Consider the following 17,057-nt stretch of genomic DNA (forward strand, 5'->3'; position numbering starts at 1 on the left):
TAACTAATGTTAACTAATGAACCTTATTGTAAAGTGTTACAATTATTATATTACTAATCTTTGGAAACTTACATGCAAAACCAAGGGTTTCAAAATTGGCCATGTTATAATGTTAAATATACAGGTGAAACTAAAAAAAAATTGAATATCGTGCAAAAGTTCATTTATTATTTGATAAATGTTATTTAACATATCTTAATGTTAAATTTGTTAACATTTGCTAAATTATGATGCATTACATTGTGGTGCAATTGTCTGCAAACAATGATTCATGTTAGAGTCAGTGGTGTTTCACTTCAGAGGGCTCTTTTATTATTTTTGAAAAATTTGATAAAATCCAGGAATTTTGTTTAAATGAGCATTCTCATTTTACAAACCCTCTTTAGAGAAGACTGAGTGGACAACACAGACTTTATTTCAGACTGGAGTATACTGCAGTGAAAAGTTTTAATTGTGAAAAGTAAAAAGTTTACATTTATTTGAAAGTGGGCATTGATTATTTCTCCATGTAACTATTATTTCCCCTTGATTATAAAACATATAAATAAGCTGTGAAATCTTGGCTGGTGATAACCTTATTTTCAGTAATTTTACAAAATACCTACAATCCGGTGACTTTAGATAAACATGACATGTGAAAGTTCAACTGAATCAACATGTGGCAGATAAACCATTCAAGGTGTTTGTCACCAGAGATTCTTATCGACTATCAAAGAATTTTGAAATATTTAATCAGACATTTTAAACTCATATATTGCTTGTCAGAAAGTTTTTTTTTTTCATTTGCCAGGCACAATATAGAATAGCATTGTTGCATAAAATTGTGAGCAGCAGATGCATTATTTTCTAGCAAATAGCTATTTTGCTGCACGTGTCCCTGGTTAGACTTTTACTCAAACCGTAAGAAATCTAAGGTTTTTTATCCTTTTGATGCATGGTGTCAACTACAGTGGACAGATCTTTAAAATAAATGTTTTAAACATGGCCGTTTTTACAGCCAATCCAAATGACCTTTCTCCCTTTTTCAAAGACTGTCTTCTTTATATTTCTATTCTATGTGTTTACTTATAAACTGTCCATTGCATTAGGTTAGAAGCCTCAGACTTGATTTCATCATATACCATAAAAATGTAATTCAAAGTTACCATACTCGTGGTTTATGCTATGTGAATCTTGGGCTGATTTTTTACTCCAATTCCAGATAAATCACAGATAAATCATTAGCTTTTGTGGGAGAAAACAGATGGCTAATGAAGGCTATGCAATATATATATATATTATCTGATTAAAAAGCCTAGATGTATTTTTGTTTTTTTGTTTTATTTTATATATTTTATTGTCTGCCTGCTACTATAATGAGTAAAAAATAAATTCTAGATTTTTTTAACTCATTTTTAGCCTACATCAATATCACTTTGTGCTGTCACGCATTGGGACATTGTCGCAAGAGATATGCCTCCGTGACTTCAAGGTTTTGAGTCAAAAGTCCCGTTGCATAGGTCAGCTATAGTGAAGATTTATTTTAACCAAAAATATCCTAATTTTTTCATTTAGCCTAGCCCTAGGCTGACTGCTTTTATTTCCACTATTATTATTTTTTTTCATTTAGCTTGAACTTATACTAATAACTTATATTTAATTATAGCTGAGTTTGTTTAAATATACTTTCTCTGTTTTAATGAATAAAATATTTGTTTCAGAATTTCAGATATAGCAACACGGTAAAAATATTTGTGTGATGTCATATTCCTGCGACGATTTGTGGTCTGTGTACATTTAGGATTCCAAGAGGTTAGCTTTGCGTCTATGCACTTAAATCGGGTTAGCATTGTGTTCTAAACTCTCTGGCTATTTATCACAGTCCGACGGTGTGAGTACGGATTTGCCCCCCAAAAAAACTAAATCTGCCTCGTAATGCGGGCACGTCGCATATATGACTTTTCCACGAACAGCAGTATTTGCTTGAGAAGAGCTAGTGGCGGCTAACGTAATTTATGCGGAATGCGCATCCATTGCGGATGTGGTGCAGAATATATGCGCATTGCTGCGACACAGGTAATTTTGGCCTTTACTTTTAAGATATTCCCTTAATTAAACAATTAGTTAAATGCGAATCCAACTATATTATCCATGCATTATTTGTTTTTATTTCTCGCCCGCTCCTCTTGTAGCCTCGGACCTTTCCTTGTCATTGCCAAATGTATTGTTAATTAGGAGAGCTCTAAGATGTCTGCATGTAATTAATGATACTAATACATAATGTCAAACATAACAAAATATCAGACGAACATTAGACAAAAGCCACAGGTTTTTGTTTTAGAGATACAAGGTACAGACAACAAAATATCGCAATAATTGTGCAGAATCAGTATAAATACACTTTTTTTTTAAAAATTATAAAATGACACGTTAACATATTGCCATTCCGTAGCTATTATCTATTTTCTGTAGTTGTGTATTGCTGAGCCCATTATTGTGGCTGTCCTTGTTAGACATTACAATGAAGCAATGAATGCCTTGCCATGGAACAGCATGGTGGCTTTTTACCCTCCTTGTGAATGGCACGCTGTCCACCAGTCACATTGGTGTGTCTGTAAACCACAACATATCCATGACTGAATACTACGAGGAGGGAGGATTGCTGTATGAGCACTCACCTCCCATGCACATCAAAGTGGAGTCTCCAGAGGGTCCCTTTGGAGGCGGAGTCTCAGAGGATGGTTTCCCCAGGGAAGATGATGACTCAGAGGCAAGTTGTGACCACCAGAATGGTGGGTTGCCTAGCAGTCTGCCCTTTAACGTTGTGGTTGTGCATCCCAACATAGTCGCACCTGGAATGTCTTCAGATGAACTCATCCCAATCGAACAAAGTAAGTCTTAGATGGTAGGAAGTGTTTAAAAATATATGTGATTTTACTTTCCTGAAATATTACTTTTAACATTATAGTAATATTTAAAGGTGCACTCTTTAAATATTAAAATATGTAATTTCCCCCCTCATTATCAAAGTTTTACAAATGTAGAAATTAATAATACATTTAAAAATTTTTCAAAATGATGTACACTCACATAAGATGATAAGATGGCTATAAAGCAGCTCTGCAGAAAACCGTGATGTCATCGTCCAGCTCAGTTCAGTTCTCATCCGATAGTGTCAGGGTGCTTTCACATCTGCAGTTCGGTTCATTTGGTTCCGGACCAAGGGCGAAAAATTATAACTTTGTAGCATTTTTCAGGCGTTTTGGTTCCTTTTCACACCACACTGATTGCTCTGGTCCGAATCAGTTGATGTCACGTGACGACATTCACAATCACTCGTTGGCCAGATGGGTCTTGAACGTATTTTCATAACTGCACTTCGATTGTCAGAATTAATGTGCAGGAAAATTCCAACAGAACTGACGGAAGTAAACAAAGAGGTGGAAAATCCGGCAGACAACACGCCGCTTGTTACTATGGAGAAACGACTGCGTGGGCTGATTGTATCTCTGGTCATAATTTATTATATAGTTTGTCTACACCACTACAAACAATAACATTTGAGAATGAAGTGCGGATGGCTTGAAAATAATGTTTTATGCGCGAGTCACTTCAGGAGGAGGCGACGCGTGCATTAATGTTGCTTAACAGTGACATAATGTGCGCGCCGCTGACTACGGCAGCTGGTTTAGTCCAAAAATGTGCAGTTATTTGGCAGTTGGGTCTGTTCGAGGTCGGATCACGTTCTCACCACAAACGAACCGCTCCAGAGTTCGTTTGAAAGCGTACCGAGACCACCTCTTCGGTATGCTTGTTTGGTGCGCTTTTGGTGCGCACCCGAGTGCGATTGCTGCATTCACACCTGCCCAAACGAACCGCACCACGGGGGACAACGAACTCTAGTGCGATTCAACCGAACTAAATGAGGCAGGTGTGAAAGCACCCTCAGTTTAGTCAGATGAATAATATTGTTGAATATTAAGTGTCCCCAACTAAGCAAGCAAGAGGCGACAGTGGCAAGGAACCCAAACTGCATCAGGTGACAAAATGGAGAAAAAAACTTGGGAGAAACCAGGCTCAGTCTGGGGGCCAGTTCTCCTCTGGCCAACAAACAAACATGCTGTGGTTTCATTCCAGGCTGCATTACAAGTCAGAAAACAGATTGTGAATTGGAATCATTTAAAATATTTCATCCAGTTCCTTCTGCTTGAAGATCGGATTCATCACGCCAGTATGGAGACGAAGCTGGCCATCAGGGTCTGTGCAAAGCACTTGTCTGGTTCTCGTGGTCTTTGCTGAGGATCTTTGTCGATGGCTGTAGTGTTGACAATGTCTTCACGGGGGATTGTCTAGTTGATATGGTCTTTGCTGACATTCAGGGCTGTGTTGTGCTCGTGTCTAGGTGCAAATGTAATGCATCATCTGATCTGGCTGACTATGGTAACCTCAGGATAAGGATGAGACAGGCAGATTAATATTAGCGAAGATGCCATTCTTCTTATGATGTAACAAAAACATTGGATGTTGTGGGAAGTGTTCCCAGTTCCAGTTGGCCTACTTTATGCAGCCTAAGAATCTTTTAACGGATTTGATTTTATAGAAATGCGATAGTGTGTTATGTGTATTCTAGGTAAAATACGTTTTGGATCAACATTTGGATTTAACACAGAGTTTGTCTGCCTCTCGAACAATACTAGGAAGACTGTTCCAGAGTTTGGGTGCTAAATAGGAAAAGGATCTACCGTCTACAAGCGATTATGATATTCTGGGTATTATCAACTGGCAAGAATTTTGAGGCCGCAATAGACGTGCAGGACTATAATGCGTTAAGAGCTCGCTCAAGTACTGGGAAGCTCAATCATCCAGTGCTTTATAAGTAATCAAAAAGATTTTTTAAATGTATGCAATGTTTATTTGGGACCCAATTTAGTGTTGACAGAATCGGGCTATTATGCTCGTACTTCCTGGCTCTAAGAACTCTAGCTGCTGCATTTTGGACCAGCTGGAGTTTGTTTATTAAGCGTGCAGGGCAACCACCCAGTAGAGCATTACAATAATCTAGCCTTGAGGTCATGAACTTTTCTGCATTTGTCACTGAGAGCATTGACGATAGTATCAATGCAACACTAAGGTCCAGTAACAGTAATAGAGAGATACAACCATGATTAGATGATAAGGGCAAATCATTAGTTTTTCTAACGAGAGCAGTCTCAGTACTATAATACAGTGTGAATCTATTTACTCATTCAAAATACAGTGCAATTCATACAGACAGTGACTTAAATACATTTAAATGAACATTAAATTTCTTCAGATGTTCCGATTCGATTTCGATTCGCAAGCTCTAAATTCGATTCGATTTTCGATTTAATTTAGATTCTAAATTCGATTTCGATTCCCGATTAGACTCAATGAATATAGATTTAATACAAAATCTATGTTTATTTAAAAAAACGGTGAACATAAGTTTACAAGCGGTTAATTAATAAAAAGAAATTAAGAGCCACAAACCTGTATATTAAACTCTTTTTATTTTAGGTACACTTGGGTACATTAAAACCCAACTTCAAAAGCATATAATAAATAGACAGGATTTTGATGCAAAATGAAAAATGTATGCTGAAAATTAGATGAGTCAGAACAGGCGCATGCCTTGATCAAACGGGATCAGGTTATTTTATGTTTAAGAGAAAACTAACTTAAAATCTCACAGCATTAGCTGTAACAAGGAGGCTGCAAGCCTATGATCTGTAGGAAAACTAATACTGGCTTTTGGGTGATAGATAAATAAATATGGAACAAATTGATTTTTGGCCTTTGAGAATAGATTTTGAATCGACCACATTTTAAAAATCGATTAATCGAAAAATCGACTTTTTTGCCCAGCCGTAGTCAAGAGGATGGAAAGGCATAGAACCAAACATTAGTCCCATTAGTGTGCAGGACTTTTTTCCTCTCTTTTTTCTTATTTTTAATTTCTTTGTCAAAAATATTTGCGTGATGCTGCAATGTGTCAGTTGTCAGCGCAACAAAAGCAAAAAATTTACTGAGTGCACCTTTAAATAAAAATGCAGAAGCCTAATTTTTTGTTCAAATAAAACTTGCCTTTGAATTAAAGACAGGGGTGTGTCTTCAGCATTAGCCGCAGGAGGCATAGGAAAAAGGAAGAGCCGCTTTAGCGGGGCAGAGCTGGAGGTGTTGGTATCAGAGGTGACCCGCTGTGAGGGGGAGCTGTTCGGTCCAGCAGGGAGGCTCCGGCGCCGAGAAAGAGAGCGAATTTGGGCCGGGATACTTGAGCGTGTCAATGCTGTGTCTAGAGTACCACGCACATTAAGAGAAGTGAAGAAACGCTGGGATGACCTGAAGAGACGGAACGGTGGTAGACTGGCTGACGCAAGGCACCGCACCTGCTACCTGCCATCCAGCAGAGGGGCCGCAATTATGGGAAGGCCGAGTCAAGTCAGTCCCAGGCTCCAACAGTCTCGTCAAAAGCAGAGCACTAGAGTAAAAGCCAGTTTCAGTTGCTTTTCAGACACTGATCCAGGTAACATCTTCAGGTTTTGAGTGACCTCACAAATTTGATTCTGTAATAAAGTCTGTCAAGCATGGAAATATTAAATGTTTACATATCTTTTCACTGTTTCAGTTGCAGTTGGAGATGGTTCTGAAAGAGATGGTTTCGAAAAGGAGGAAGAAGCTGGTGAGCAAGACTGTGATGATGGAGATGATTGTGATGGTGCGGAGAGCAGCATGGAGGATAAACTGGGCTTAGGCCTGGGTCTGGGAATAGTACCACCTCCGACATCAGAACGCTGGCTACCTCCTTCACCCCTTTACAGCGCGCCTTTCCTCAATGGGACGCCTCATACAAGCCCAGAACCATCCTTAGGGACCCACCAGGGCCCACTGGAGCCCCCTCCACCACGCACTTCCTGGCTGGAAGATGAACTTCGTGGACTGGGAGAAGCAGCCATGCAGCTTGGAGATCGCATGGAGCAGAACCTGCGCGAGTTTGCAGAAGGCTTCAGAAGCGATATGCGGACGCTTGTGGCTTCACAAGAGGCCCTTACAAGCAGCTTGCAGCAGAATAATGTACTTTTGCAACGCCTGTTGGGTTTACTTGAGATGCAGCATCAGCCGCCTCAGCAACAAATTCCCCAACAGCAACAACAGTTACAGCAACCTGCACAACAGCAACAGGAACCTCCACAACAGCAGCCTTATCAGCAACTGCTATTGCCACAGGAACATCCACAGCTAGAGCAGCAAATCCCAGCAACTCTTCCACCTCTACCACCACCTCCAGATATTTTAGATGGCACTCTGCACACTGAACCACCGATTGACATAAATGGAGTATCGCAACGGCCACGCCGTGGCAGAACAGTAGACCTCAGACGAAGACGCAGACGTTGATGTTGCCGTGAGATGTGGAAAAATAAACTGTATTTGGTTACAGTAAATGTATTTATTCAAAGCAATGTTTTATAAGGTTACCTAGTTGCAGATTGTGCCATGTCATTGCAGCCACATTATATGTTATGCCTGTTGCAGATATATAATAAAATATATTGTGTAAAACGTGTACACCAAAAAGCTCAAAGCTATAATCAAAATTGACTTATGCATTATTGTTGCTGATCATAAATTACTGACATTTTATGGATCTGCTTGCTCAAATTCATAATATATGTTAAGTTTAGAAAGATATGCATTAATAGATTAAAATTCATTAATCATCATTCTTTGATTGAGGATCTGCAGATCAGTGTAAAATGATGTTTTACTTTTGCTACTATCACTGGTTAAGAAGATACATCCAAATGATGTTTTAAAGGCTATTGTATTGCATAGAGGTTCTCCAGTTCCATGGAAATAAATGCAGTTATCAGAATTATTGACTAACATAGAGATCTAAGATTGCCCAGTCACTCTGCATGCAATGCAAGATAGCTAAGCTCAAATATACCTTTTTGCCAACCTTTCACCATGTTAACAAAAATCATGTGTATTTGAAAAAGATGTCTGCCTATGAACAAATTTTAATAAAAGCAATCAAAACATTTATCCACTTTTTTATTTTATCAAGGTCAATTATAAATATTAAGCAGCACAACTGTTTCAACAATGATATTAATATATATTTCTCATGTGACACTCAAGTCTGGAGAAAAGGCTGCTGAAAATTCCATAGACAGTATATAAACGGAAAATTCAGCTTTGTCATCGCAGGAATAAACCATATTAAAAAAAAAAAAATCGGGAAAAAAAGTTTTTTTTTTGGCTATATTTGTGATTTTTTTTTTTTTTTTTCAGGTATATGTTTCTGCCTTTTCTGTAAATTATAGCAACCAGTTTACTGAATAGTAAAAAAAAAAAAATATTCATTTCTAAATCTACACAAAAAGACATGAATAAATTCTGTACACACTTGGCTGACCACGGTCATCAATAAATCTACTAAATTAATAAAATATGTAGATAATAGTAAGTCGCCGATTCACACCCATCCACACTTATCGAAAGGTGTCGCTTTAAATGTAGTCGCAGAGGGCGCATGTGACGTAACCACAGGCTTCCAATCAATCGCTGGCTTCCATGTTTTTAGGGGTGGAGAAAAGAGAAAGAAATATGTGAAAATGGCTACTGTACAGTCTGAATCCGAACAACCATTAGATAATAAACTCATTAACGGTACACTCGCCGACAATAAACCTGAACTAGAAACTGCATCTGCTACAGTCGCTGATTGTGACGCGGAGGTTTGTGCACAAGGCAGCGGCGTAAAGGGAACGACAGAGCCTGGTGTTTCGTCTTCGCCAGCAAGTGAAAATTCATCTCCACATGGCGCTGCTCTTTCACCACGCAACAAAGATGAATCAGGAATGTCATGTAATAGGAAATCTACGGTGGACGAGCAAAAGACGGATGTGCTTTTCGAAAATAACGATGATCTTGTTTCAGCTGAGCCCGCAACAGACTGCGGGGAGACCTCGGATCGTTTGCACAATGAAAACATCGGTAAGTACAACTTTGCATCAAGGGCAGATAGTAAATGGCACGCAGCGCTCTCTTGAAGAGCGCATAGACTTCACATACATATATTCAGCCGTGGGAAGATCATGCAGAAACTCTTGGAACGTTTTCTTTTTTTTTTTTTGGGTGGCACAAATTAATTACTCTGTAATTGGCTTGTTCTAACCCAATCAGAAACAAAACTGCTTGTTTAACCCTTTCATGCTTGAAAATTAAGATACGTTTTAGAGCTTTTAATTAGATAGAATTGCATACAACACCTCAAAATGTAATTTAAATAATTTTTCCGCGCATCAGTTTTAATTAAAAATAATGATTGGACTGTCCTTGTGAAACAAGCCATGTTCAGAGCCTTTCTTCATTAAAAAAAAAAGTATATTTTTATTGTATAAAGTAGAAATTTTAAAATGTACATGTCCAAAACGTTTGTTACATACCTGCCACTGTCACCCATAATATAATTATGCATAAGTTGCAATAAACTCAAAATATATTGTATCTGTAGTCTATAGACAACAACCTTAAATCAATTCATCTCCATCATTTGTCATTCGCAATGCTTCATAACATTGTAGTTCTTTATCACATTAAAGCCATGAAGTACACAGTCTAATTAAACCTGATTTATGTCTAATTTTGAAATACCTTTTTTGCTTCAAATCAAAGTTTGTAATGCTGTGATTCATCTTGTAGCTGTTTGGCTTGGTTCATGGCTTATACAGAATGATATTGACCATTTTCACATTTCCATGGTTCTCAGAATTGGACGTCATCATAGTTGGGTAAACTTCTACAGTGGTGAATGGAAACCACAACAAATATACATTTTGCATTCCAATTTGCGTCAATAGCAAAAGAAACAAATCTTTACGTTTAAATTACTTTACAAAAAGGGGGAAAATATTGAAGATATGTTGATTACATGGTCAGAAGAAGAGATCAGATATTGCTCTTTACAAGAAAAAGTATTCAATTCAAATTTATTTGTATAGCGCTTTTCACAATACATACATTTTTACCTCTTAAAATGTGTACCAAATTACTCATGGAGTCACATTGAGATGGAATTTAACCATATTGGTTAATTACAAAATAGTGGATTCCTCAGTAAATATACATCCATGACATAATATTTTGTCTTTCTTCTTAATTTATGTATTTCTTTTACCAGAAAAAAATGAAAAATTTAGATGTTATCAGGGGACCAATTATGGTTGAGTTGAGATGGAATGACCTATCAGTTTTCAGTTATTTAATGCCAAAATTTAGTGTTATGAATGTGCATTAAAAAATTAAAATGTAAAAATGTGAAACCCATTGATTTACAATGTTAATAACTGGAAATACATCATCACAGCCTGAGAAAAGGGTCTTGAATCAAATGTTCAGTTACACAGATGCTTGTTTTCTCTAGCAGTGCTTCAAGCATTTAGGTTAAACTTATTTCTTTTTTTGCATTTTGAAAATTCTAAATACTAAAATTCATGCATCATCTTATTTTATCTATAGCTGCTCTATAAAAAACCTCACTAATGTACAATCAGGCATGTGCCAGCTATATAATGAAGGTGGATTTTAGCTGAAAGGTTGAATCATGTTATCAGCACAAGGGTATTTTTCATGAATGTCAAGTCAGGGCAAGTCACGTGTTTTAAATTTTATACATTTAGTATATTAATTACAATATTTGTTGGTCAAAACAATGGTTTACCTTTGACTTTTTTGCTGTTTAATTGATTTTTATGTTTTGTAATTATTGCTTGCTGAAATAGCTGAAAAGCCTATAGTAGACTGTTTAATGAGCATGTTGTCACACAAACTCAGTGTGTATTTAGTTTAGAAACTTTTTTTTTTCTTGGACAATAACGGTGGTAGTATTTAAAGGAACACTCAGACTTTTTGGGACTTAAAAGGATATGTTTTTTCATATTAAGCTATTTTATTCCCTTAACTAAGACGAGTTGATACATACCTCTCTCGTCTCAGTGCGTGCACTAATTCGCTCTCGCTCTGTCTTGCGGTGAAACTTTGTTAGCACTTAGCTTAGCCCAGTTCATTCAATAGAGGCCAAGCAGAGAAGCTACCAAACACCTCCATGTTTTCCCTATTTAAATACAGTTACTCGAGTAGTGTAACTCAACCTAGGACGGTGACAAAAAACAAAACGTTGCGCTTTTCTAAGCGTGTAAAATGGATAACTATATTGTATGGCGGAATACCATAGCAAGTGCTTGGGAACACTTCGACTTGGCGCAGTAATATCTTCACTCGTGAAAAATCCCCTCACCGGCCCCCGCTCACTCCTTCTGAGAATATAGTTCCCAGTATGTATACGGTTAGAAGATGGCTGTCTCTCATGTGACCTTGTTATTTGTACACGCTGTGACTATACAAATCACAACATGTAAATAGGAAAATGTTGGCGTTATTTTGTCACTTATTGGGAGCAGTATATTAGCTGGAGCCGTTTACCTCCAGTCTTTGTGCTAAGCTAGGCTAGCGGTGGGTGCGTCAGACAGAGTTACGGCACGCACGGAGATGAGAAGGGTATGTATGTATGTATGGACTTATCTAACTCTGGGGGATACGGTGAATAAGCTAAAGTCCCAAAAAGTTGGCGTGTTCCTTTAATAGCTTAGTAGACTTAGATTATCTATCTACTCCTTTTTAAAACATTGAATTAATCTAATTGGTTATTGCAATTATAAATCTGAATGATTGCAACATGTTGTGGTTTTACATTGCAAATTACTTATAATGTTTTCGTTCCTGTCACTCCACAGGGGAAGAAAACAACAAAGATGAAATGGCAGACAAAACTATAGAAAATGTAAGCAAAGATTTAAAGCTTGTTAGAGAGGAGGAACACCCAGCAAAACAAGATGAAGAGTCGACAAATGTAAGTGAAGAATCAAAGTCTCATGGAGAGGTAACACAAAGCACAGAAGTGGAGATGGAGGACAAAGGAGAGCCCAAAAGCATGGAGAAGGTTAAAGACAACACAGAAGAGAAGGAAGCACAAAGCACAGAAGTAGAGACAGAGGACAAAGGAGATTACAAAAGCACGGAGAAGGATAAGGACAACACAGAAGAGAAGGAAGATGAATCTAAGAGTGATGGGACAAGTATAGTTGTGAAGCGAAGGAAAAGCCGCTTGGAATGCAATGAATGTGGTAAAAAGTTCACTCGCCGCGAAACATACAACCTCCATCGACACTTTCACATGCATCAGGATGAGCAGGCTTCCCTCGTTTGTAAAGAATGCGGCATCACTTTTCAGCATCGAAGTGACCTCATCAAACACCGCAGTATTCATAAAGAAAATAGCCAACCAAGTGTATCTCATTCAAAACGCTCTAAGATTATGTACAAGGAACGGAGGAGATTTGTGTGTGAGCATTGCGGTATGTGTTTCTCGACAATGATGCGGTTAAGGATTCATGCTTGTGAACAGACTGTGGAGAAGCCTTTTCGCTGCCCTCTGTGCCGCAAAGAGTTCCAGTATAGGGTGTCCATAAATGCCCACATGCAGAGTCACTCATTAGACAGTCCTTATCGATGCCTGGAGTGCAACAAAGGCTTTCAGAGTTTGGGGACGCTGCATATACACCAACGATCCCACGCTGCACTGAAGCCGTATGAGTGTCCAGATTGTAGTATGGTCTTTAAGCATCGCTATGTTATGGAGGACCATCGACGCAGGCACGTGGAAGAAAGAGCACACCTGTGCAAAATCTGTGGGAAGAACTTCAAATACAGCAGCCTTTTGCAACAGCACCAGTATCTCCACACCGGCCGAAAGCCTTACCACTGCTCATACTGTGGAAAAACATTTGCTTTTGCGCAAAACATGCGAGCACATTGTCGACAACACAAAAAGATCTCGGCTAGGTCTGAGGCACGTATTGCAAACCATGATGCATCTCTTGTGGGGCAAGTAGGTAAAGAAAACGCAAACGTTGAGCAGCAGCGCAACTGTCCTCTATGCCCTCAAATTTTTTATAAAGCGCCTGATTTGAGAGCACACATGTTAATCCATGAAGCAGAGTATGAAAGAATGAGTAATGGCAAGAGATTCGATAAGGTCTATGCATGCCAGTATTGTCCTCTCAAATTCCAGACAGAATCTCTCCTGCAGTCCCATTCGCAAACACATATGACAAACATTTTGGGTATCAACACAACACATATCACAAATCAGGTTAAAGCAGTACTTGAAAAGCAGGATATTGGAATGGATGAGGCAGATAATGACAGTATGTCAGGAGTAGGGGGTTTGGAGAACCAAACAGAGAAGAAACCATTCAGGTGTCGAGACTGTGGAAAGTGCTTTCGTTACCGTTCAGTGTTAGAGCTCCACATGCGCATACACAACAAGGGTTACCAGTGTCAAGTGTGTAAAAAGTCCTTTAGATTTAGTAGCTATTTGCAGCAGCATTCGATTATCCACACCGGCAAGAAGCCATACAAATGCCCAGACTGTGGTAAGGATTTTGCATTTCATCATAACATGAAAACACACCAGCGGCTGCATCAACAAAAGCCGTTTCGCTGCACGCAGTGCCGTAAGGGCTACAGCGATGAGAGTCAGCTCCAGCGGCACATGCTTTCCCATACAGGAGAGAAACCTTACAAGTGTCATTTGTGTGACAAGAGCTTTGCTTTGGCCTACTTGCTCCGAGACCATCTAAACACTCATACAGGGGAGAGACCCCACCGCTGCCAGGAGTGCCATAAGTCATTCCCTTGGCTTAGCAGTCTGCTTGTGCATCAAAAGATTCATATGCGTAAACGGCAAGGTCAGAGTCACGGTTATTCACTGTCCATACATTCTCAAAGAGGTAGAGTAAGTACCGGCAGGAGAGGTAGGCCCAGGTTAGATCGAGACATGGGAAGGACGGCACCTCTACCTGGTAGAATCGTACCAGAAACACTGTTGCCAAATGTGGTTCCACAACAATCCAGTAGTTTCGATGCAAATAGACGTGAACACATGCAGCTGAGATCGCAGCACTTGCAGACGAGAAATCATTCCCAGCAGGTTCCGTTGCAGCAAGAATGGCAGCTTCAAATGGCGCCTTCATCAGAAGACCTGCTCCTCTGTCAGAAGCCCACAAGTTCATTGGACGCTCAGCCAACTAATGCAGTGCAGATGCAGTGGCCAGGAAGTCACCTTAAGACGATCTTGCCTAAATGTGAGGGTCTCCCAGAGCTCATGCACCAGCAACAACATTCTCAAGCAAGTGTACCCATGTCAACACAACCTAATCATTACTCCGAGATAAATTTATCTGAAGCAGAGCAAAAGGCCAAGCATCCTTCTCTCTGGGTGAATACACCAAACTCCACTCTGCAGAAGACCTCATCAGAATCACAACACCACATGGACAGGCCTTCACCTCTGAATGTGAAAATGCAGTCACCGAGGTCCATGCAAGACCCACAGCAGTCACAATGGCCAGTACTCTGTGATTCAATGCAAACATCTAATCCAGAGCTGTTCAATAATTCGTCAGAAGATGGTAAAGGAACTGTTGACTTAGAAGCACCACCCAACAACAAATCTGATAAACTCACTCATGATTTGCAAATGCCAAATTCCTCTGGTCTGGCTAAAACAGAAATGGGTCAGGCTGGTGGTATAGTGCTATCTGCTGGTGCTTCCGTTCTACCGAATACTAATCCATGGGGAATTAAAACATCTTTAGAAATGTCTACAACTGTGAGCTTACAAGAAATACCTGGGGATGCGTTAGAGAAGCAGCAAAGCAGAATAATCCAGCACTTGCCTCAACAAATGCAGCTACAACAGCAGCTTCTTCAACAGCAGCTTCATCAGCCACAACTCCAGGAACAGCCTCAAATACCTCCTACTTGGGTTAGTGCAACTCCCCAAAACCAGATGGGACCACTGAACATTCCGTTTGCACCAGCTCCTTTTCCTCTTGGGGACAGAACCTCAATGTGGGGGTTTCAGGCTACTCCAGTTGTTTCCCAAACCCTTGTAAATGGACCAGTTCAACAAGGCCACATTCAACAGCACGTAACTCTAATTTCTGGCCAGCGGATTCCTCTAAATAGCCCTCCATCTTTTATCTCATCACCTTTTCCTCCATCAGCTCTAAATTTACCTGCTCCACATCCCATGCATTCTGTTGGAAGGCAACTTCCAGGTCCGTTACCACAAGGCATCTTCTTCACCACACAGGGAAACATAAATGAGATGCCACTCATGCCACAAGTAACAAACTTACCTCAGTATGCCCAACAAACTGATCTACACAAAATGGGGAATAAAATGCCTTTTGCCCCGGATCACCTGTTCCAGTGCATGATATGTGGTTGTTCTTTGCCTGGAGAACTAGAATTACAGATGCATTATATGCAACATGCACAGCGAGATGTCTGAGTTTGATTTTTAGAAATTATATACATACAAAACAACAATAGCTCAGTTTAGATAGTATATTTGCTGTTTTATTGTACATTGCTGTCAAGCTGCTGGAGTGTGTCATGATGATTTAAAATGTATTAATGTTTTTATTCAGTTATTAAATTTTCCAGCTGAACTTATATATCAGTTTTGTGTGCTTTGTTACCCTCATGCAATAAACCACACTAAAAAAAAATTAACAAATGTTAATTTAGTTTAAGACCCACTGTGGTGAAAATCAAGTTTTTAATGTTGTTTATATGTCTATGTGGTGTTTTTAATATGACTTTGCACATGGTTTGTCTTAAAGCATAAGTCAACACCATTGCTAAGTATTTTCTCCTTAAAACTGCAGTGCATCACAAACTACCTTGTAACCAATCACATCAATGTGCGGGCAAGCTTTAGCATATATTAACTGTTGCAAAGCAGGGGAGTCTCGAGAAGCTTATCCCAGTATATTTTTCTGCTGATATGAAAAATCGGATACATTTAGCAATATAGTGGGTGAATTATGTATATGATGTATATTACGATGTTATGTTGAACTAAAGCCTATGTCTTTCTCCATTGAGGTTCTAAGTTGTAAAGCGTATCTAAGGATGCTGATTTTTAAAAGCCAGCTGACTGACTGACTCTAAGATGGCGAAAGGGAACATGGTTTGTGTAACATAACACATTAGGCTAGCTGTTTGATAATGTAGTCAAGTAATAGGCTAATCGTATTAATTGCCGTTATGTGTCCAACGTTGTAAAGAGTCTTGCATAAAATGCATTCCCATTCTGATACATAAGCTTGTACAGCTGGTGTGAGTGTGTGGAGGCGGGGCTAATTTGCATATTCATAAATTCGTGCATATTAAATGAAGGGTGTCGAGTTGTATTAAAGCTATTTTAAGGCATGAATTAAAACTATTCACGGGGGGAAAAAAACGTTTAAATATATCATTTTGGTGATCAAAGATGAGTTTTAAGGGATACAATTATTGAGTACAGGGGGACTCAGGGGGAAGTGGTTCATAGTCAACCACTTTTTTGCCTTAAACTCTTTTGCTCTTTATACAGAAATTGTTACCATGTATGGTCAGCATGATGGAGTTCAAATAGGTTTTCAGATTCAAAAGGAGTGCCAATTATTTCTAAATTAGTAAGCATTGTTACTCCAATAAACGTTAATAACGAGTGAATGAGTTCATGTATTTTGGACTAAATTTAAAATAGAAGTAATTGTCATGACATGCAATGATATGCCATAACCTTCTGAAAAGTTGTAATAATTTTTTTCTCAAATTTTTTTTTTCACCTTTAAACTTTTAGGAACGTTGTAAAATAAGACAAAAAAATATTCTAAATATTAATAGTAATTTAAAGTTTCATTTAAAGTCAAAAAATTAATTTAAAACTGATTTGAGGATGTTGAACTGCTTTATAAAAAAAAACTATTTTAAATTATAATGTAGTCAATAGATGTTTAAAATGTAAACATTTAATAAAGTGCATGTATTTCATAATTTGACTTGTATACCATACACTATACCAGATCAATATGGTTATTGTTAAAACTATATGTTGAAGTTTCAAGTAATTGAAATGCCTGATTTTTACTACC

General features: G+C 38.6%; 2 protein-coding genes across 7 annotated transcripts; both read left to right on the plus strand.

Annotated features, from left to right (window-relative positions):
* The first annotated feature begins 1,737 nt into the window (after positions 1 to 1,737).
* LOC307006233 (uncharacterized protein) lies at positions 1,738 to 8,044 on the plus strand. 6 transcript variants are annotated; one of them, XM_079627004.1, is made up of 4 exons: positions 1,738 to 2,055; positions 2,172 to 2,870; positions 6,098 to 6,523; positions 6,626 to 8,044. In XM_079627004.1, the coding sequence occupies exons 2-4, from the start codon at positions 2,513 to 2,515 to the stop codon at positions 7,393 to 7,395; spliced, it is 1,554 nt and encodes a 517-aa protein (XP_079483130.1). In that variant the 5' UTR covers positions 1,738 to 2,055; positions 2,172 to 2,512; the 3' UTR covers positions 7,396 to 8,044. The 6 variants fall into 6 exon arrangements, with proteins under 6 accessions (XP_079483130.1, XP_079483129.1, XP_079483128.1 ...); XM_079627003.1 differs by having other exon boundaries at positions 1,752 to 2,055; positions 2,532 to 2,870; XM_079627002.1 differs by having other exon boundaries at positions 1,861 to 2,055; positions 2,532 to 2,870; positions 6,116 to 6,523.
* A 453-nt stretch (positions 8,045 to 8,497) lies between these two features.
* On the plus strand, positions 8,498 to 15,635 carry LOC307006236 (uncharacterized protein). The gene is made up of 2 exons (XM_079627010.1): positions 8,498 to 9,000; positions 11,799 to 15,635. Exons 1-2 carry the CDS (start codon positions 8,619 to 8,621, stop codon positions 15,422 to 15,424), a joined length of 4,008 nt encoding a protein of 1,335 aa, XP_079483136.1. The 5' UTR covers positions 8,498 to 8,618; the 3' UTR covers positions 15,425 to 15,635.
* The last annotated feature ends 1,422 nt before the right edge of the window (positions 15,636 to 17,057 follow it).

The sequence above is a fragment of the Phoxinus phoxinus genome, assembly GCF_949152265.1.
Source record: "Phoxinus phoxinus genome assembly, chromosome: 10".
Taxonomy (NCBI): domain Eukaryota; kingdom Metazoa; phylum Chordata; class Actinopteri; order Cypriniformes; family Leuciscidae; genus Phoxinus; species Phoxinus phoxinus.